The sequence below is a fragment of the Microcebus murinus genome, chromosome 12, assembly GCF_040939455.1.
Source record: "Microcebus murinus isolate Inina chromosome 12, M.murinus_Inina_mat1.0, whole genome shotgun sequence".
Taxonomy (NCBI): Eukaryota; Metazoa; Chordata; class Mammalia; order Primates; family Cheirogaleidae; genus Microcebus; species Microcebus murinus.
In genome coordinates, this window is record NC_134115.1 from 34,440,407 (window position 1) to 34,463,784 (window position 23,378).

The following is a 23,378-nucleotide window of genomic DNA, read 5'->3' on the forward strand; positions in this document are numbered from 1 at the left end:
TTCAAATAAGCCCCCACACTCTTTTTTTTTTTTTTCAAAGAAATAAATGAATTCTAAACAAAGAAAACGTCATCAGGCATTTGGGCACCTCCTCCTCTCACCACAAGGTCTCTTCTGAGCCTCCATCCTCCACATCTACAGAGGGACCTGTGGCTTGAGCCCTAAACCTCCCCCGAATCCCCCAGACTGTCATCCACTGAGGGTCCTCTCCTTTCCCTGTGGAAAAGGCTGTCCTCACAGAGTCCCCCGGACAGTGTTCCAGGTGATGGACACAGAGGCTTGGACTGAATCTGCTGGAGAGAAACTAGGAGAGTGAGATTTCTTTGAAAGAAAAAGAAGGTGCCAGATTCAGAAAGAAGGACCCACTTCTTTCCTTCACAGAGGCAGCCGCCCTCCTGAAGATGACTCCCTGGGTTGGAAACCAATTGCAGGGCAACCCTGGGAGCCATGTGCTAAAGATGTAAGAGTCACGTGATTCAAGGGGCCTGGGTCACTAAGTCACCCATGAAGGAGAGCTGACCCCATCTGGGAATGCTTGGTTTGAATGTGGGGACAAACTGGCCTCACAAAAAATTCATGAAATGTTAAGACATTGCCATTTTGATATTGAAATGCAAGGCTATCATCAATAGTTAATACACTTACTGAGGCCTTTTGGCGCTGTGCCCCCGTCACTTGGTCTGACTAACCACAAATGAGGAGGGGAGCCTTCAGAGAAGGCAGATCCTTGTGACCTCTGCAGTGGGATCAGGCCTCCCCGACAAAGGAAACTTGAATTCAGGAGAATGGGCCTCACCCAGAAGCAGGGGCACGGTGTGCCCCCATCACACCCTGACATGCTCATGGGCAGAGAAGGGGTGGTGACATGGCACTGCTTTGATCTCCTAGGCTTCCTGCAGGGCCAGGTGGGGTCTAGAGTGGTCAGAGCTCATGGCTGGTTGTTCTGGCTGCAATCAACATTTTCCACTTGCTCAAATGCCCTGTACAAATAATCACACTTTCTATTTGTGTGGTGAGCGGAGTAAAGTTAGAGCGCGCTGGGTTTTTTTGTACAGAAACTGGTCTTCTTCTTCCTGTCCAGCCCTCAGTGGTGTTTCACGTTTGAGACAAGGCTCAAGTCTGTATGGATTACACTGGGAGATTCTGCTATGACCTCTCTGATTGTTTTTACAGTAAAGAACATGCATACTTTAAGGAGGGAAAAAGAGCTGGAAAAGATTTTCTGCACAGGTTGAAGTGAGTGAGAAGATTAGATTGATGACACAGATCAACAAAGCCTTCAAGCTACCTCCAGTGGAGACTAGTCCTCTGAAGTTACAAACGCTGATTGTGGCAGCACTTAGTAAATATCTGGGTGGGTCTACTTATCACTTGAGGAAAGAACAGGAGGGAGTCCCCTAAACTTTCATTTCATGCTTCAACTTCAAGGGCATAGTCACTCGATGTATCAAAATACTTCAATCAAGTGACTGATGCCAAAAACATCTTAAAAGTATCTCAGAAGAACTTCAAAGGGAAATCATGGATGGTTTGGAAGAAAACACTCATTTTTAGGAAAACCTAAAACTGCCACCCCAAGACGCTATGACCTAGAAGAAAAAGTGTGAGAAATGAAGGAACAGAAAAAAATGCTTTGACAACTTGAAAACATGAATGAAAGATTTTTGTAAATGATAAAGAGAGCCCTTTAAAATCTCTCAAACCATACTGAAGATAATTCGTTTGTCTGCCATCTTTAGAGTACATTAGAGGGCTGTGGCGACTTGAAATTAGACAAAGAGAAAATCAGAAAACTGAGAACCTCTAGATTTCAAGTTAATTTGAAGAAATACGTTGATGCCGTTAAATTTTTCCTTAAAAAGGCCTGAAGGAGAAAATGACGTCTATTTAAAAAGTTAAGTAAAGAAAATAAATGTTCACCAAACTGAATAAGCATTTTTGTATTCTGGAAAGATAATTTGAAAATGAGATTCAAAAACTTCAGCTAAAACATCAAACACTGTCTGAACTACATCAAGAACACGTAATGCATGTTTGCAGAAAATCAAGGGAATTTACTGCTTGGAAATTGAGAAGAAACTTCCCAAAGCATATGAAAACATCAGCTATATATATATCAAAAGTATGGCTCCTACAGGAAGATGACCTTGAGAAAGTCTTGGAAAGAAGCACTGCCTTCTATCAAAGTTGGATCATCTCCCATGAGAAAAAAAGAAAGCTCAAGAAAGTTGGATGGCTGCTTGGCTTACTGAGAGAAAGCTCACTGACTGAGCAAGGAAAAGAAGATGACCACAACCAGCAAAATTGGCTGAGGCAGAATTTAAATTCTAAGTGGTTCCTATTCTTCCACATGAAGGCTTGGGCAGAGATCCGAGAGGGTATCTGGGGATACCCTGCATCTTCAGGTCCCCAGGAAGGGTAGGGGCTAAGTTATGAAGGCTCAGGCATTTGGGTCACCACATTTAACTCAGGTTTATAGCAACTCCCAAATATCCACTGGAGGACATCTATGTTTCCTCTTTTTAAAAATACGCTAATCTCTTTTTAGTTTAACTGCTTTTTCTTAATTGATGCTACATTTCTTCAAATTGAAGTTTGATAGAATCATAATTCCTAAGATAGTTTCATGAATCTAGATGGTTTTAATAAAATTCTTATGAATATTGGACCACTTCATTAGACCCCCAGAATTAGATCCATGTAAGTGCTGCATTTAGGTTGGACCAGATGGTCAACTATTACTTAAAACATAATTGAATTTTTAATGATCAGGGAGAGACACTTTAATCAATAAAGGTCATTTATATATGCTATGAATTGTTACAAGAAATCTGATAAAAATAACAATATTTATCTCAGTAAATTTTGGCTTAAAAAACAAGAACCCTACCACCACAAACGAAGAAGAATCTCCTAACTAAATCTATTAGTATTGTTATTAATCACTAAAGTCATAGTTAATTTAGGAGAGGTAACACTTTGTTCATGATATTCTTTGCTACTTAAACATTTCTAACTTTTATTCAAAATAAAAGCTTTCCCTTAAGAAAACCTATCTCTATCCTTTGCAATCTAAACGGTTTCTTTTTCTCATCTCTAGCATTACTAGATATCTGATTACCACCAGAACAGGTTTTCACACCACCTGACTGGCCCACCTGAAAATATCCAAATTGGCCTACTGTTCTCTAGTCAGGTGAATGATAGCAGCTACCATTTATTATGTGGTAAGCATCGGGCCAAGTGTTTCACATAAATTATCTCATTTAATCCTCCACAGCAATGTACAAGGTAATTTAGTTATCTCATCTCATGTGTGTTACTACCTTTGCTTCAAAAGCTCCAGTGGCTCCTCAAATTATTTTCAGAATATTTTCAGTTCTCTATCACCCAGCCCAACCTATTTTTCTACTCATTCCCCATTTGTCCTCAGAACCTATAGCGTTCTATTCAAACTCAATTGCTGTGTTCCCTGTATGCTCCTGTGCTTTTCTGAGACTGTCTTTACTTGCCCAGTTCTACACATACTTTCAGTCACAGCACAAATGCCTGCTCTCACATGAAACCTCTGCATCTCCCTGGTCAACTCTCATAGCTCTTTATTCCTCTGACACTTACTTTGAACTTATTGTTATAGTCTTTTGTTATTTTTGTATTGAAGACAGGATGGGATCCTACTCAGCTATATTGTTCCTGCAACATCTTCTGCATTATATGGTTCTCTATAGATGTGTAGAATGAATTTACAACTCTGGTAGATGCCTTTGAATGCTTATTAAGAATGTCTTACATACATAAAACACACACTACACACACTTTTGATTCTCTAGCACTTCCTCACGTATTACTTTCTGACTATATAAGTTGCTCACGTTCATATTTTCTCTCCAAGTTATACTAAAGAACCCTCTAAACTATACCTTTTAGCTTTTCTATTGAATAAACAACTGTGGCAGATGACAGTGCTATAGTGACAAAAAAGCTTCAGGCTCAGGTGATGGCAAAACAACTTCTAAAATGACTTAAGGTAAATTGTTTATCCTTTCTTTCTTGCTTTTTAGAGACAGGGTCTTGCTTTGTTGTTCAGGCTGGAGTGTAGTGGGAGAATAGCTCACTGCAGCCTCGAATTCCTGGGCTCAAGGGATTCTCTTGCCTCAGCCCCGAGTAGCTGAGACTATTCCAGGTGTGTGCCACCATGCCCGGCTAATTTTTCATATTTTTTGTAGAGATGAGGTCTTGCTATGTTGCCCAGGCTGGTCAACTCCTGGCCTCAAACAATCCTCCCTACTTGCTCTATCAAAGTACTGGTATTACAGCTGTGAGCCATCACACCCAGCCAATTTATCATTTCTAAGTTACAGTAGTTAATTTTGGATAACTAAAATCTGCACCAGGTTTCTTAGATCACTATCAGAACTTGCTATCTTCTTAAGTTTTTAATATTAAAACTTTCTAAATTTACTGTAGGTTAATCTACTGGATCAAGTAAACATTTTCATTGATCTTAGTGCATGTTATGGCTATCACTACTTTAATCATAAAACTATTGGCATCAATTAACTATTAAGTACACCAATAAAATTGGAGGCTTGAATCCTTGGAACAAGGATCTAAACAGCTGCTCAGTATTCCATACATTAATCATAAAGGAAAAACTTTTTTAGGGGGGCATAGGAAAAACCATAGGAAATGGAAGGGAAGAACACATCAGAAGGAAGTATGTTATTTCAGCATGTTTTAACTTAGTATTTTAAATGATACTGGATATAGGCATCCAAATGGCCTAATTCTATAGTAAATATGGAAACATAACACCTCTGGTACCATGAATTCGTTCAGGTAGCATCATTGTGGTGACTTTTCTTCCATTACATGTCTTTATAGATGGCCTTTAAAGAATATTTAATAACACCATCCACAAAGAACTCTTGAGGAACTTAACTTTGCACTCTAGCCAAGATCCCAGAAATCCACATAATCTACAAAATTGCAGGCAAAGGAATTGGGCTTTTTGAATATGTAAATCCTTTAAGTTAGTCAAATTTCAAGTTTAAAAAATGAGAGTATTATTAATCCTTTTAAAAAGTAAACTAGAGCTTAGGTAAGAGGCTACCTAGATTTGTCACTCACTTATTCAACAAACATATACCGAATACTGTGTGCCAGTTGCTGATGATGACTGACAAGGTCCCTGTGTTGGATGTGTGAAGGATGACAAGCATTAAATAATTTCAAACAATTATGTTACAGTTGTGATGGAGTGCTATGTCCTTCTCAATCTATGAGTGCCTGTGCAATATCATGATGCTAGCTGGAGTAGGGTAAGGAGAGGGAATTATGTAACCTGTAATAAAAACCTGTAATGGAACATTAAGTCAAAGAGGACATCGGCGAAGACCTTGTCCTGTCTCAAACTTTCTAGAAACTAAAACAAAACTAAAGTACAGTGAACAAGGGGGAGAGTAGGTTGAAGTAAAGCTGGAGACACAGGCAGGAACAGACTGAAGAGGTTTTCAATCTGTTAAGTAGGGGCTTCACTCTAAAGGTTCACCAGAAGACACAAAGCTTTGAATGTCATATTAGGATTTTTACATAGTGGTTAATTAGTTTAGGGCCTTTACTAGGATTAAAGTTGGGCCATAGGTAATTCAGTAGATTAGTTTCAGGAAGTGGCTTATAGAATTCTTTTGAGACAAAAGGTGAATGGTTTTGGTTATTTTGTTTTAAAAGCGGAGTATGTAAACATATTCATTTATTGAGCACCACCCTTACACAATGTAATGCACTTCAAACATCAACCACTTTCCCTGAGATCCAATGGCTTTCTTAAGTGACAGGGAAAGGGGGAGGGTGGGTGACTGAGTAGAGCAAAGACATGAATGGCAAAAGTACTGCCTTAGAGCATACATATAAATTTTTGAGAGCCTTTAGCAACTTTTCAGGTATACTCTCACTACCCTCTCCACTTTGATAATAAATACATTTCAATGCAGTTTTCAAGGAAATCTTTAGGTCTACTCTTCCCTGTCATTTTCAACCTGATGATAACTCCATTTGATGAAGTTAACAGTATTATTATAAATGTGTATGAATATACAGTATCTCAAGATAATGGAGTAAAGATCCAATAAATGTAAAAGCTACCTTTTATTTAAAATGAGGCATATTCTAAAATACTACAAAGACGAACCCTGAGAATCAGTTGAAATATAAAATTTGCTTTGCAATGGAATTTAAGTAATTGCTCTGTAATTAAGGGGAAAAAAGGCTGAGAGCACTTATAATTGAAGGTGTCCACACTCACTTTTTATTCTAAACTAAAAAAAAAAAATCATGTTCTTAAATATCATTTTAGAAATCAGTCTCCATGAACCAACACCTCAATTTAAAAATAAACATATCTGGGGGAAGCAAGGTGAGGGGTACATGCGACCTCTCTGTATCTTTGCAACTTCTTGTGAATCTAAAATTATTTTAAAATTAAACGATTTTACAAAACTTATTTGGAGTATATATAAAGACCAAATATATTGGCCTGAAAAAAAAATCACTTATTTTGGCTAATGTAGAATTTGGTGGTGGATTAAAAAAAAGGCTAAAACAATGAAATCTAGAGTGAAATCTTATAAACAGAAGCAATTTAGAACCATGGAAATAGGATTTAAAGCATCAGGTTCAACTATTGGCTCTACTAACCACTAGCTGGGTATCCTTGGGCATATTACCTAACTTCTCAAGAGTACTGTGAAAATCAAATAAGTGACAGAAAAATGTGTAAACTATAAAGCCTTGTACAAATGCTAGCTATTATTAATTCCAATTTCCTAGCCTTAATTCATTCTTTTATAAAGGACTGTCTTCATTTATATCATGTATGCTTTCAATGGAACAGGAAAACACTTTAAAAATGGTATTCAAACAAAGAAATAGAGCAACTCAGTTTATTACATGCAGATTCTTCTGCATTGTTGCTAACAGTTCACTGGTCCAAAATTACTAAAATACTTAAAAAACTATACATTATGTAAACAAAACATAAATAAGACAGCATAGTTCTTTGTACATATATTTAGTACAGGTTGTTAGGGATTTAGGAATATGTACAATTTTACACCATGGACTGCATTTTCACAATGCATAAATATATATATATATATCTTTACAGAAACAAAAATAAAATTTCACTAATGACACAGAATACCATATCATAGATATGCTGCAATAGTCCAAATTCAAGAAGAAACATGTCAATATAAGTGTGCAAAAGGCTAGCTTACTCTACACTAGTCAAACTTGACCTTTTTCAATTTATGTTATACAGACAGGTAAATCCTGACCATGTACTTTTAAACAAAGAACCTTTGAAAACATCCTAATACCATTTAGGAGTCAAATGGAACATATTTTTCCCTCCCCAAGAAAACAAAGCCTTGTTGCAAGCTAATGAGAAGATACATTAAAACACATACACACACGCACACACAACTATGTATATTTTCAACAGTATAATAAACAGTTAAAATTTTTATGGGAGTCAAAACAATGCCCCATTATTTAAAAACTGGCTCTTTTAGTCTAGATTCAAGATGCAGCTGTGTCAGGCTTCTCTAAACCAGATGATTGAAAAGCAGGGAAGACAGAGGCAGGATTTCGACTGGCAGATACGACAATTTGCGAGAGAGATGAAGAGAGTGAAGACACCTTAGATGCTGGAGTATTTATGGTATTCAAAATGGCTCCTTCTGGGCTAACCAATAATTTTTTGACAGAGGTGTCCAAATGAAATACTGAAGTGTTACTTGGCAGTGGCGTATTACTGGAGCAAATGGCAGAAACCAAAGAAGTTTTAGCCAAAAGAGTAGCTGGAGGAGACTTAATTACTGAAGTTAATGATACTGTTGGTACAGGAGGTGGAACAGAAACTTTAGCAGTCGTGTTTACAATTTGTGGTGTAGTATGTACTGTGGGTAGAGAACCTGCATTCCCAAAAGAGTTTACAATTTTCGTAGAGCTTTTCATAGAATGTTTTATAGGTTGCCCACTTAAAGAATTATTTGATGCTAGTGTGATCTTCTGGGCAGGGTTATCTACTGGTGTAGGCTGAATGCCTTGGCTGCTGTTAAGAACTAAGGGAGGTCCATATTTTGGGTTAGTAGATATAAGGAGAACATGGCTGCCAGCTCCAAGACCTTGTGGTGGAACAATAAACCGGGTTCCATTAATCATGATCTGAGTACCAGGTGCCAAAGGTGTACTGGTGTTGATGACTATTTTTTGCTGAATACAAGGTTCACTGAACTGACTCCCTACTAGACTCGTTACATTTGATGGTGTTGTAGCAGTGTGAATGGCAGAGCCACCTGGAGCAGAACTGTAACTAGGGGTTGATTTTACTAAAGCAGGGGGCATTTGCTGGTTTGGCAAAGAAGCTAAATTGGAAATATTAACTATTTTACCTGGACTTGGTGAAAGAGATGACAATTCAGTTTGAGGTTTATTTGCATTTACATTTGTTGGCACAGTAGCTGATATCCCTGGTGACTGAAACTGGAGAGAAGTCCGAGATTGTCTTTTAGAAAGAGAACATGTGGCTCCTGGTACTGTTGCTGAATGTTGAACTGTGTTGACTATTTTAGGGGATGCAGTCACAGGTGTAGGTAAGGCAACAGTAACAGGGATCTGCAAAGCTGATGTTAAACATTTAGGAGACACTGTTGGTTGTGTAGCTGAAATCAGAACAGATGATGCAAGATGTCCTGTTTTCACAGTTGATATAGCCACAGTGTTTCCGAGATTTGACGCACAAAGTCTATTTGACAGAATAGGCATAATTCTTGAAGAGGTATCATTTCCACTGACTAAAACAGGAGGTCGTGTCCCAACTGAAGCAGAGGTTGAGGTCACTGAAAGGGAACTCAAAGATACGTTTGCCCCTGTTACCGAAAACATGTTTACTGCTCTTGTGGCAGAAACCACTGATTCATTAACAGGAGTAATATTTTGACTCACAAAATTTGAGCTTACTGGAATTGAATTACCACTTGTTGACAATGGCAAAATATAGCCCTTGCTACTCTTGTCTTCTCCTTTTGGGATTACATTTTGCAATATGTTAATTGGTGGTATAGCTGGTACACTGCCTGAAGTATTTACAATTGCTTGACCTATGTTCAGCCCAATTTTCACATCTTTTATCTGAGACACAGTTGGTGATGAATTTATTTTTATTGGTGCTCCCACTGTAGATGGTATCAGTACTATTTGGGGTTGCTCTGGAGTTTTAACGTACGTTTTATTCAACGAGGGAGTAAGAGTTTGTTTTAATGATTCTGCAACAATAGTTGGGGTTGAAGTGCCACTGGGAACTGGAGCATTAATAAAAACTAATTTCTGGGCAGAAACACCAGTAGATGTTGGTGCAGGTGTCACATTAACTGCAGTTCCACTGCCAGAAGAAAGAATAGATGGAGCTGATACCAGCATAAGTTTCTGAACTGGAGTCCCACTGGTCACATCTCCATTTGTTGCTACTGTTGCTTCTGATCTTGTAACAGGGTAACTCTTTGTGATATAATCTACTTGTTGCTGTTTAGTTGGAGTATGAATAATATTTGCATTGTTTTGTCCAAAATTTCCTGTTGATATGCTAATTACACTTACTGAACTACTTGTTGATGGTAGCACAGTGCTAGAAGAAACAGAGGACTTCAGGGGAGAAGGAGGCATGTGTGAAATTTTATCTACCATGTGGCCCAAATTGCCACTGCTAGTGGGATGACCTAATGTAAGTTTGAGATTTTTCCCTATGGATGAATTAAAACTAGCTGGAATGGAAACAGAAGTCGGTGTTTGGCCAAAAGGTGGGAGACTTGCTGTAGTAGTTGTTCCAGCTACTGGTGAAAACGCAGAGGATGATGCAGTTGTTGATTTTGGCATCAGAAATGCCTGAAGCTGAGGAGCAAAAGTGAAAACTGAACTTGAAGATAAAGCGTTGGGTGAATTTTGATCTGGATTGGTCTGTACTTTTACAACTCCAGTGTTCCCACCTCGTGTCCTAACAAGAATTGACTGTGAATCTCTTATACATACAGTTTTTAGTTCTTGCTTTATTTCAGAAGAATCAGCAGGTTGTTGTGCAAAACAGTTGAGGGAACTACCAGGATTTGTGGATCCATTTAGTGTTGCTGCTGATAACAGAGGCTGACTTGCTAAGGAAATGGTAGATGAAGCATTGGGCAGGGGGAATGTGGCTGCTGAAACTGCATTCTTGACTTTTCCTGCTTCACTCTGGCTAGTCTTAATTGGTGGTGTTAATAAATTACTAACAGAGGTTACAGATGACAAAGGTTGTGGTCTAGCACTACTCACATTTGATAAAGGTGTAATCGTCTTGGTGGAAACTGTACTAGGTATAGGAAGTTGGGTAGAAACAGTTCCTGTTGGGTTGACAAGAACTGATGCTAAAGAAGAGTTTACATTTGTTGTCTGTGGGAAAGATGAACAATGTTGTTCTGTACCTTTTTGAAGTGGTGGTGTTTCTTTTGCAACTGCTTTTCCTTCTTTATGCTGAATAACAAAATTCTTAGGCAGAATAAGAACCTGTTGCATGATTTTTTCTCCTGTTTTAGGATCCACCACAGGTTGCATCTGGATCTTTACAGAGCTATTGTGAAGATCTATTGGCAACCACTGGCCACAGGGCATTTTGTATACCATCTGTAAAGGACCTTTTGTACTGGTGTGGCAGGTCAATGCTGGCTTTATGGAGTTTGTTTCTGGAGAAGATATAACTGGCTTTTCCACAGCAGGAGCACTTCTACCTGTGGAAGGGGGCAGTTGATTTGTTAAGGTCACTTTGTTCCCAATATTCTTTGCAAGCAAGGCCTGAATAGGTTTGGTCCCTTTTTGGAGAGTAGACACTGGTACTGAATCCAATGAGGCAAATGACTCTGGAAATGATGGCTCTGTATGCTTCGATTCATTCAAACAGTCAATTTGCATATCATTTTCTAAATTCTCAGCTGTTGTCTCATTTGTGCTTAACTTTGCTTTCTTCCTTGGGGAAAGCTCTTTTGTGCTATCATCCAGATAACTAGTTTGTTTGGACTGTCGTTTAAATGTTTTAAGCAGTGTTTTCGGTACATCTTTAGAAGGCAATTCTTTTTTCATCAGCTTGCTTCTGGCCACAGGAAAATCTATTTCTGACAATTTCATATCATCTGAAAATTATAAAAACAAGCATTTTGTTTATATAAAATAGCAACTGAATAGCAATAACACCAATCACAAAAAAGAAAGTCAATCTTTGAGCTGGCAATTTATTAAGAAATATACAGCAGGATGATTCAAAAACCTCAGCACCACTGATGGTGATAAAGGTAAGATGACCTTTGACGTGGCAGTCTTGATATCATCACCATGACCAAGAATAACCTATTATTGAGAAAATTATTTTTGTTCAAATCCTACTAATTCTGCTGCCAGTGTAAGTGTAAAACTTTTTTTCTTTTTTCTTTGTTTGTAAGGGACCAGGTCTATGTTGCCCAGGCTGGACTTGAACTCCTGGGTTCAAGTGATCCTCCTGCCTCAGCTAGCTATAGACATACACCACCATGCTGGGCTTAATTTTTGTCTTTTAAAGAGATATTCAAGCCAACAATTAGGGCTCTGAATTTAAATGGGGAAGGAATCTAGTCTAGTTCTCTTCCTCTAGATAGGGAAATTCTGATATCAAAGAGAGATAGTTCTCCAGTCTATTCTAATTTTAGAGACTCTAAAAAAAATTTCCAGTTCTTTCTAATGTTTATCTTTACAGTAAAAAAAAATATGTTCATATCTGGTCAAACTGGGTTAATAAGAAGTATCCTTACAATTCAGCAAAGATATGGAAAACATTTCTAACCATACACTTTCATACTAATCTCTTACATAATGAAAGTCATTAAACTAGATTTATGGACTATAATCTGATGAGTTGAAATGAATTATAGGTAATCTAATCCAGCCTTCTACCCTTATTAGAATGCTGTGTTTATTCTGGTCTCTTTAGGCCATCAACCTTGGTAATTCCTCATAAAAGAAAATCTTCAGAATATTAGGGACTTCTCAAATTCTATTTAAAATAAACTTCAGAAATAGTGCTTCAGAAACAGTAATAATAAAAAGAGAATGAACCATATTCAAAGGGATTACAGATCAAAGATGCACAGCCTGTAATGAGCAATGACATGCCTACAGTTTGGAGTTAGGCACTAGGTCCACAAATTCCTAGAAATATAATGACAACTCCCAAGAAACTTAGAAGTACATGGACAGTACTTATTCAAAACATACCAGATTTTCCCAATTAATATATTTCATTAACTGGATTATCTTTTGACTTCATAGCAAACAAAAACTTCTCTTTGTGCATTTAGGTTGATTTTAAAAAAAGTTTTAATGCCTGCCTGAATCAAAGTGTTCTTTCTCCAGGATATCTAGAGGTTCTGTTGAGTCTATAGACTTAGTGATTTCTCCTTTAGGAGAGTCTTTTTCCAGATCTCCTTCACTTTCCTCAGTAGTCCACAGTTCTCTAGTAAACTTATCATGATCGGGTTGTCTTCTGAAGTCATCATAGTCTCTCTTTAGACGGCTCCTGAAATAACAAATAATACATATGTATTAAATTCTTGAAAGCTAAACTAATTTTTAACATTTTAAACTACATATTGAAATATTTTCAATTAAGTCACTACAAATTGTGTTTTAATCTTAAGTGTGTCTAAGATGCTTAGTTCAGTCTTGCCAATAATTAATTGCTCAAGATAAAACCTAGGATGTAGTCATAAACTTAAAAAAAAATCATATTGCAAATTTTAGAATAAACTGATTAAACATATCACCTGTTTGTCTTTCTAAAGGCTGCTCTTAGATCTATTAAATGAGATGTTTTTCCTCACTGTACTGACAGATAGATTTAAGATAGTATTAAAACCATTGATTATAATATTTAAAAGGTCATTTAAAATAAGATAATCAAGAAATGCTAAACATTACAGTATCTATTATTGTGACTATTATACAGAAAGGAACAAACAAATCAATCATTTAATCCTAAAAGTAATTCTATCTAAACATTTGGTCTTACTAGACATATTTTTTTTATTAAGCCTAGGGAAACAAAGCTGAAAAGTAATCTAGCCTTCACAGTATTTTTAATATAAAAACATAATAGCTATATTTCTGAGAAACTATGGAGAGATAGAAACATGGTATTTTACAGATCCTTTATAATTACTCTTTTTTTTTTTTTTTTTTGGAGACAGAGTCTCGCTTTGTTGCACAGGCTAGAGTGAGTGCCGTGGCGTCAGCCTAGCTCACAGCAACCTCAAACTCCTGGGCTCAAGCAATCCTTCTGCCTCAGCCTCCCGAGTAGCTGGGACTACAGGCATGCGCCACCACGCCCGGCTAATTTTATATATATATATTAGTTGGCCAATTAATTTCTTTCTATTTATAGTAGAGACGGGGTCTCACTCTTGCTCAGGCTGGTTTCGAACTCCTGACCTCGAGCAATCCGCCCGCCTCGGCCTCCCAGAGTGCTAGGATTACAGGCTTGAGCCACCGCGCCCGGCCCTTTATAATTACTCTTGCTTTCAACTAAGTTCTCTACTTTATCCTTAAACTTGACCCTTAGTTTCTTTTTTGTTTGTTTAAAAAAATACATCTGAATATATGCTCTCCAAATTATTTTTGTTACAAATTCTTATTTGTGCATATGGATTTTAAGTTCTACCTATGTCACTTATTAGTCGTAAGACTTTGGGAAAATTCCTTACCTTGCTAAGTATCAGTTTACTTATTTGTACAATGGGAATAAAATAGTACTTACTTCATAGTGTGTGTGGCACATAAATATTCTACAAATGTTAGTTGATAAAAACTCTCAATTTACTTATGTTTTAAATTATTGCTTAAGGTTTTTATGGAGCAGTGAGGGCTGTAAGATACTAGAATGGGTTACCAAATGATAATTATAAAATGAATTTCCTGTTCAATTTGTAAGATTAGAATGAAAAAATATCTCTGTAGGGGTAGTATGAAGTTCTCCCTTCTCACTCTCAGTCATCTTAGCCTCAGCTAATAACTTTGCTTCTTATTTCATGAAAAACGAAAGCAATCAGAAGAGAACTTTCGCAGGCTTTTACACCTCATCTGCAACTTACCTTAATTTGTACTCATATTCTCCTTCTCTCTAACTAAGCTAATACCCCTACTTAAATGCATCCTCTCTTGCCTAATGAAGGGCAACACTCTACCAAATGTCCCTTCCTTTGCCTAAATCCAGTTTTTGTCTATTAGATTATTTCCATCAGTATACAAACATGTTATTTCTCCCATTAATAGAAACTAACAACAACAAATACCAACACACTCTCTCTTAACCCCAGCTTATCCTTCTAGGTCCTGCCCCATTGCTCTATTCCACTTGACAGCAAAACTCCATGAAAGATGACTCTTCAAGTCCTCTTTCCTAATTCTCTTGAACAGACTCCTAAGACTTTTACTAATGTTTCTACCAACACAGCTCACCAAAGTCATTAATGATCTTCATGTTGCCAAATTAAATAATGAATTCTTATTCATCATCTTCCTCAACCCATCATGGGCAGCCCGCCTTTTTGAAATGTTTTCTTTACCTGGTTTCCAAGACATCATTCTTCCTTTCTTAGCCTTCCTAGCTTACTGAACAGTTTTTCAAAGTCCCTTCTGCTAAGTCTTACTCATTTTGACCATGTCCATGTGTTGAAAGATCCAATGTTCAGTTCCCTTTTTTTCTCTATGTTCACTTACTAGGTGATTTCTACTAGTCTCATGGCTTTAAAAATAATCAATATGCTGACAACTCCAAAATCTGCACTTCCAGTCTGGTTGATTCCCTTGAACTCAACCTCATATATTGAACTGCCTACTAATGACACCAGTGAGATGCCTAAAAAACATATCAAACTTAACATGCTGAAATCTAAACACTCCAATTCCCCCCTACTTCCCAAATCTGCTATTCCTTTAGTTTCCCCTATCTCAGTTTATGGCAATTCCATGATTCTAGTTGATTAGACCAAAAATACTGGGTATCATCTTTTTTACTCTTTACTTTCGCTCATAACCCATATCAAATCCTTAAATTCTGCCAATCTTGCTTCAAGATATATCCAGAATTCAACCATTCCTTGGCATCTGCACTGCTACTATCCTGGTTCTAGGCACTACCATTTTTCTCCTGTATCACTGCTATAGTGTAATTAGTTTCCCTCCTTTCCTCTTTGTTCCATTACACTAATCTCAACATAGCAGCTACAGTGACTGCTTTAAAACATAAGTCAGAGCATGTCCTTTCTTTGCTTAAAACTTCTCATTTCACTCAGTGTAAAAACTGATCATTAAAGATCTACAGGATCTGGCTACCTTTCCCATTACTTTTCTTACTCTTGTCTCATGTTCTTCTCCACTCATTCTGCTCTGGTTGCATTTGCCTCTTTGCATTTGAAACCTCTAAATGCCAAACATGCTTCCAACCTTAGGGCTTTTGTACCTTCTATTCCCTCTGCTTTTCCCTCAGATATCCACATGGCTCTCTCCTTCCTCTCCTTCAGGTCTCTGTTCCAAACATCAACTTGTCAGGGAAACTTTCCCTGACACCTTGGTGACAGTAAGCTTCATCCTGTCCAGCCTTTTCTTATCCCTCTCACCCTGCATTATTTTTCTTCACAACACTTTTCACCATCTGATAACTGAGTTTGTCTGTTTTTTCCACTAGAATGTATGTCACAGAGTAGGGGTTTTGTTTAAACATTATTTTCTCAGGGGCTTAGGAAGTGCTTAGCACACTTGTTGGCACTCTGAATTACAAATGAATGGAAAACCACTAAATGATTCCAGGACATCTTTCTCAAATCATAAATTAAGGACCATAAAATAAGCAAAACAGATTATAAAGCTTGAATTACCTGTTTCTTTGGAAAGCCTTCATTAACTTTGGTTCCCATGGCAGCAATTCATTCAAAAGACGTATCAATGTACTATGCAATTCTTTTACAGCTTGCCTCCGATGATACCATTTGCCCTAAAAACACAATTTTTAAAGTAAATCCCTTAGATTTAATCTGAAAGTAAATGGCAAGCCTTATTTTCTGATTAAAAAACACAATCAAGATGCCAATAACCCATCAAAAACTTATTTCTTCTTCAGAAGCTTGCAGAAAGGGAGAAAATATCCTGTAATTAATCTTATTCCATATATTTAACAATTCTAAATTCTACCAGAGAAATCTGAAACCTCTTTCATCCAACTGGGAGACAAAAATTCAAAAAATTTTTTTAATTACATCACTTATGTTTTAATCAACCATTTGCTAAGTATGGGTCATGATATAAGCATTTATATAAATTCATTAAATAAGTAAATAATATGGGTCATTTCAGTAAAGTTTTTGTAGTTTTCCCAAAAAGGGAGGAAAAGGGGAGAAAAGCTAGGTTTGTTATACCTAAAAGCAATCTCCTTAATAAACCTCCTTCTTAAACAAACCTCCTTGGGGTGTTTTATTTTTATTTTAAAATGTTTCTAGCACAGAAAAGCAACCAAAGCAGTCACTGTTTTCAATACTATAATGCTACACTAAGAGTTAATAATTACTGATGCCCCCTCAATTTGCTAAGTATTAACCTAGGTATTTAACACACATACACACACACATCCCCATCCCCCTATATATCTATATCTAGAAAGAGCTCTAGCATTTATGGAAACCCTTCTGGGGTGTTTGCATTGTTATGTTCACTTTACAAAGGATGAAACTATGGCTCGGAGAGATTAAAGATTTAGTTAAGGTCCTGTGACCTAAACCCACATCTACCTGATTGTGAAGTCCAAGATCTTAGAACTATATCACTACCTCTTAAGAACTGCATCACGTAAATCCAATCTGACATAGGCTATAAACACCTCTACCAAACATACACCTTACCAGTATACATCAAATTATTTGAATAATATAGGAATAAATTTATAACAGTTAAGCCAATCCCCACTCCTTGACAACATTAGTGTACATCTATCATTATCATCTGTTATATAACCATGTTGTATTTTTTTATAATAGCTTTGAGATATAATTCATATACCAAACAATCCACATGTTTTATTTCTAACAAAGACAAACAACTATATATGTTATGGATCACATTTATCATGCATAAAATTAGACTTTATCCTATAGCAATTGTTAAGTCAGACAATTTGCATACATATAGAACATTAAGGCAGAAAAATTACCACTACCTAGAACAAAATTATAAACATGTGCATAAATTTTCCAAATATATATAACATATTATATATATATATATATGCTTTCAACATTTAAGTCATGGAAATTTTAGTCACATATAAACTTAAATTTAATAGTACAGTTTTACAAAAAAATGTGTATTAAACAAAATGTTTATACACACAAAAATAGACAGTTATATTTCTACCTCTGAGGTTTTTATATTTTAGAAGGGGAAAGTAGAAACATGTGGGATTATATGTGTATGCACACATAATGAATATGGAACCTAGGCTCAACCACTAATTTTTGTCTTTTTAGTGGCATGACAAATGATAGCATTAAGAACAAAAAATCCCAAGAAAAGTCATTTTTATTTCATGTAATATACTAACATACATAGACCTCTTTTGTATTAAATGTGTTCTAAAAGTACACACAGGACCCAAGTTAACAATGAGTTAGACCCTAAAAGTTTATTTTTCTCAAAGAAATGTTATAATATAGTTCAAAGTTCTTATTCTAACCCATGAAACGAAACTATTAAACTGATAACAATAGAACTGAACAAGAAATGACTTTCATCTAGGGAAAGTGAACTTAAATGGAGGAAGATGAAAATGCAGATAACAGCTACCTTAAATCTTTTGTGGAATGAGGTAGGGTTGTTTCAATAAAAAACAGAAAATAGGCAGATTTTTTCCTTTAATAAAGGAATGGAAACAACATCCTTTTTCTACTTCCCAACTACTATTTGGCTCACAAATGAAATGGCAAGAGTGAAAGTTGGGGGGAGGGGGAGCACGGGCAATATATGCAACCTTAACACTTGTACCCCCATAATATGCTAAAATAAAAAAAATTTAAAAAAAAGAGTGAAAGTAAATTTTTCCTTAACTAAGGAGAGAAGAAAGAAGGTATTAGGAATGAAGGTAGGGAGAATATGCTTTGTGGAAGAATTAACTGGAAAAACGTTCAAAGACTAGGGAGAGAACCAGGCATGTTTGAATTCCTTATTGGGGATTATAAGGAGAACTCTGACAGCTGCAAAGTTAACCTGGGCAGTATGGCTGCTGTCTGGATTAGCATGTAGTGATGGGGTGGGGGATGCAGAAGGACTAGTAGTAGTATAGGACAGAACATCTTAGTCTAGGTCTAGATAGATGAGGCACAGGAAGGGGACACTGTAGTCAGATGCTGTTATTTTAAGACATTTGTCAGCTATATTTGTGTCTCTGCTAAATTAAAATGCTAATTTTTGTAGATGAGAGTTTAAAAAGAATTATAAAGTTTTTATCTTTTTATTTTATTTTGATTATTAATTTTTCATTAATCCAACATGGAGAAATATATTACTGAACTAGCAGAATATATCCAAGGAAACAAACTTAAATATTAATCAGAGACACAACTGTATCAACTCCCTTTAGAGGCAAAAAATATATATATTAATTAAAAAAATATTAATCAGAGAATAAATTTCTAACTTTCATATAACTCTATCTTACCCACTAATCTGTTTTAAAATGTCTATGGCCTTTTAACTTTATATACATCTTGTGGGCTTTTTCCCTTTCCTTACATATTTTCGCCTTGGGGTAGTGGTGGTATGGTATTTCATTTATAATTTGAAAATGCATATTTAATCATTCTGTATTTAGAGAAAGACTAAAAAGTTTCCTATTTTCATAACACAAATTATAGGAAAATAATGACTGATAAATTGTTTTGCCTAGAAGATATACATAAAGAATATAATGATTTCAACAAAAGGCACCCGCATGCCCTGTATGGGGTATGTGAGTCTAGTTTTTATGTTGATTAGAGGGGGCATAGGTTTAAAAAAGTTTGAGAATCACTGCTCTGGGATTGGTATTTATAAGGTGCTTTAGCCACTGAAAGTAAAAGGGAAACTGATAGTGCTTGTTTCATATATCATCTTCATTGATCAAAACATGCTTACAACCTAAATGAAAGTAAAATAATGACATTGTCCCTTTTTCCTTGGTGGTGGTCTCAGAGTTTAACAGTATACAATAGAACTAATGTAAAGAGAAGACAAGTTATAAATTTTTTAAAAGAAATTAGAGATGGTAACAATCTGCCTTATCTTGGTCTAATATGAAATCTATTTAAAAATCAAAACAAATGTTTATTAAACTTTTAATAAGTTAGATCAGTAACTAAAAGCTAGTAATAACTTTTCTGCCTGATCAACTTTATTTATATACATGGATAAGGGAAATACCAAGAACAATTATGTTTCTTCTAGGATGAAATTATTAAAGAAAACTGTCTAAAGTTACACAGGGAAGTACAGGTGGTCCTCTGCATCCGTGGGTTCTATATACATGTATTCAACCAATCATGGATTGAAAATATTTGGGGGGAAAAATGGATGGTTCCATCTATACTGAATACATAGAGCTTTTTTGGTCATTATTCACTAGACAATACAATTATTTATATCACATTTACATTGTATTAGGTATTATAAGTAACCTAGAGATGATTTAAGGTATACAGGAGGATGTGTGCAGGTTCTACCCAAATACTACACCATTTTATATAAGGCACTTGAACATCTGTGGAGTTTGGTATTCACAGGGGTAGGGGTGGAGGGATCCTGGAACCAATCCCCTACAGATACTGAGAGACAACTGTACTTTTAAATAGATGTAGACGTTAGAATTCTGTATCTCCTAAATGGTAAAATCTACTCTCCTTTCACTACACAATGTTGTCTCTCTTGGTCCTCAAATAGATAATTCCTAAAGAAATAAATTATATTGTGTAAGTACTTATATTTACATGTAAGTATCTCTGTAATGCAATAAGTAAAATCTAAAATTTATTTTGTTAATTTTAAAAATTATAATAATTTTAATATAATAATTATTAAAATTATAGTTTTAAATAATTAAATATAATAATTAAAATTATAGTGACCCACAGTTTAAAAGTGAATTAAAACAAAAGTAAAACAGTGAATTCCTCTATCTTCAAACACAGAGAATGGAGATGTAATAAAAATGAGAAAGGCTCTTACAATCTCTATCTGCAATGATTAATACAGAATCAAAGATAATGACAGCAGGTAGCTGGCTTAGTAAAAGATAATCCGTGCAGTAGTTCTATAACTTTCTCTAATAAAAATATATTTAATAAGCTTTATCCATATAATTTTAGCCCTCACTTTATAAACAGGTATGTGAATATGGGGACAAATTAACTGTTTTCAATGTTAGAATTCTCACTATTTTCAGGGATAAAAATATTTTCTAAGAGAATCCTAATGCATTATATGAACTTAGTAATTCAAATATTTATGGAAGATCACTTTAAAAAATAGAAGAGTAATATTTTTCTTTTATGAATCTACTCTAACGTTTAACATAAAGTATGAATATCAAGCATGCACCATGGAACCAAAGGCATACAGTATAGTCTAAATTTGAAGCTTACCTTTCATTGCTTTCTCATCCAATGTCCACTGCAGCTGCAGATTGCCAGCTCCCTTTCCATGAGATGCCCCAACTACCAAACAGTGGAAGTTTTATAATTCCACAGGGATTACTACAAAAAGGAGCTGGTCTATGGTCACAAGATAAGTCCTTTATTATATTATGCAGTTTTATAAGTTTTTGAGTGCAATACATTAATAACTTAAGGAATTATAAAGGAAACGAAACTTTAAAAAAACTTACAAAACTACACAATATTGAAAAAAAAAGGCTGTATCACTCTGTGTGCAATATGAGTAGGGGAGGGAAACTTACCTCACAACTAAAGAACAACTCCATTCTGCTGCAGTAATCTGGGGTGGGTATGACAGCACCAGCATAATGCTGGCTGGGGTGTTGCAAGGAGAGGGAGTTGGCAATCTACTGATGCTGGGGACATTGGACACCTAAAAGGAAAAAAAAAAGAGGAAAATAAATAAATTGTAGATTTATTAAATGTCTCATCACCATGGATATATTTTGTACATTTTAATAAATTTAGATGCTCTGTATGTTAAACTTAGGTGAAAGTCACTTGTTTACACAAGCCATTGAGTTACTTACGTAGATTTTCTGATAATGTTTTATCTAAACAAAACAAGTATCAGCAGTCATATGAAGAAAAATTAAAATCGTATAAAAATACACTAATGTTTTTTAAACTGAGAAGGCACTGTGGAGATAACAACACCATTTTTATTAAAAAGAACAGTACAAAAACATGATGTATATAATCAAAGTATGAATACTACTTTTCTATATGCTTTTTATTTACAAATAGGTTGTTAGATCACAGAAACATGGATCACAAAACAAAATATTTTTTGTTACAGGTTTGATTCTTGTCACAGACATAAATTCTATGTTTGAAAAGGAATTAAATATTCATATATTATGCTTTTCAAAAAAATGCAAATACCTTTTAGAAATGCCAAGTGGATCCCTACACAAAGATGTCTTATTTAAGAGTCCCATGTTCTACTGATTGAGCCAGTCAGGTGCTAAAGATGTCTCATTTAAAATCACTAAAAGTAGTTTTCATATAATCTAAACCCATATGTATAAAAATACAGCACAAATAAAATTAATTGCAATTAAGTATTTTAATAAACTAATTATTTGGCATTCTCCTTAGTCTAAGTACTACTAAATGAAAAGGTAATACTATATTCAATAGTATTCACTTTTCTTTCTTATTGCTTACCTAGACAAACTACTACCATAGTCACATATTTCTGCATATTCACAGTTTTGGGAGTAAAATGTTGCATTCATCGTATTGTCATACAGTCCCTTAAAAAAGTGCTAGTTTGACAATATAGTAAAATGTCTGCATATTAATATGAAAAAAGTTAAAAAGTATTTTAAGAATGCCAGAGCTTCTAACATGAACTTTAATATCATATGCTATTATTTTCTCTTAAGATACTCTCACCAATTTTCACCTGACTAACTTAACAGGAAAGGAAAGCATCTGTACTTTATTTTAAAGGCATCCCACACTGAATACATTGAATATTATATATAATATTTACATTGTACTTCTACGTTAGCATTTAAATAGAAAACATGGAAGCAAACAACTACAATAATGATGATAACACTGCAAGTTGCTGTGTCTTTTGACTTTGTAGAGAAGGAAAACCTGGGCAACAGATCACATTCCTAGTGAGGTAGTTCACTATCACTGGGGAAGAAAATCTAACAATGTACATTTAATAGATGATATGCTACCATTTTCATTTACAAAGAAGAATGAACTCTGGATGGGAAATTAACCACTGGCTGAGTATCTGAATTTGATTGTTTTCAGTGGAATGGTGGTAGCAAACAAGTTGATAAAATTTTATCAAATTTATACATGCTATCAGAAAGGTAGATTCTCAAGCAATTCACAGCACAAAACTAAATGACTAAGTAACACTGTTTATTTGGCATCACAGGGGCATAAAAAGTTCCACCTAAGTGAAATTAAGGTTGGAAATACCTTAAAAGCAGGTCCTACTTATTTTTACTTTTTCATACTCTATCGCAATGCCTATACCACAAAAGAGGCCCACAATAGGGATTCCTTGGGGCCATGGTATTTTATTACAAAAACAGAATAAAAGCTTTGAAAACAAAACAATCTTTTCTAATTTAATGAAAAAGTTGTTATTTTTTGTTGTTTATGTGCATGAGTTAAATGTAACTTGAAAAATAGTCCTCGTGGCTCCCAAGGTGAAGAGACATGAGTTATATATGCTTCATGAGACCCTGGGCTCAAAACTATCATGAGTTAAATACAGTTAATGTGTTAATATCTAAGTCAATTTCTCAGATAACTGACGTCTTCTCCTTAGATGCAAAAGTTTTCCTCTTTAGATTAAAAAGAAAATGTTCTTAAAATATAAGTCTTTCAGATTTTCTGACAACACAATGAATATAGTTTAACTCCTGAGACCTAGGTCATTATTATGAATAAGATACTGTGTTATGTTTTTATACAGTGACTATCAGGTACCTCTGAAGTTTCTAGGTCTATTACCTATATTCTTATATAAGTTATTGATTATTATACTTTTAG

At 35.4% G+C, this 23,378-nt stretch overlaps 1 protein-coding gene across 3 annotated transcripts in view; it reads right to left on the minus strand.

Moving 5' to 3' along the window:
* Positions 1–6,925: 6,925 nt before the first annotated feature.
* BRD10 (bromodomain containing 10) overlaps positions 6,926–23,378 on the minus strand; it is a 92,119-nt gene continuing 75,666 nt past the window's right edge. For all 3 annotated transcript variants that reach the window (XM_012738100.3, XM_012738093.2, XM_076008678.1), the window contains 3 exons: positions 15,990–16,105; positions 12,447–12,634; positions 6,926–11,219 (listed from right to left, as the gene is read on the minus strand). In XM_012738100.3, the coding sequence (XP_012593554.1) occupies positions 7,582–11,219; positions 12,447–12,634; positions 15,990–16,105 (3,942 nt within the window). In that variant the 3' untranslated portion in view covers positions 6,926–7,581. The remainder of the gene's footprint in view (positions 11,220–12,446; positions 12,635–15,989; positions 16,106–23,378) is intronic.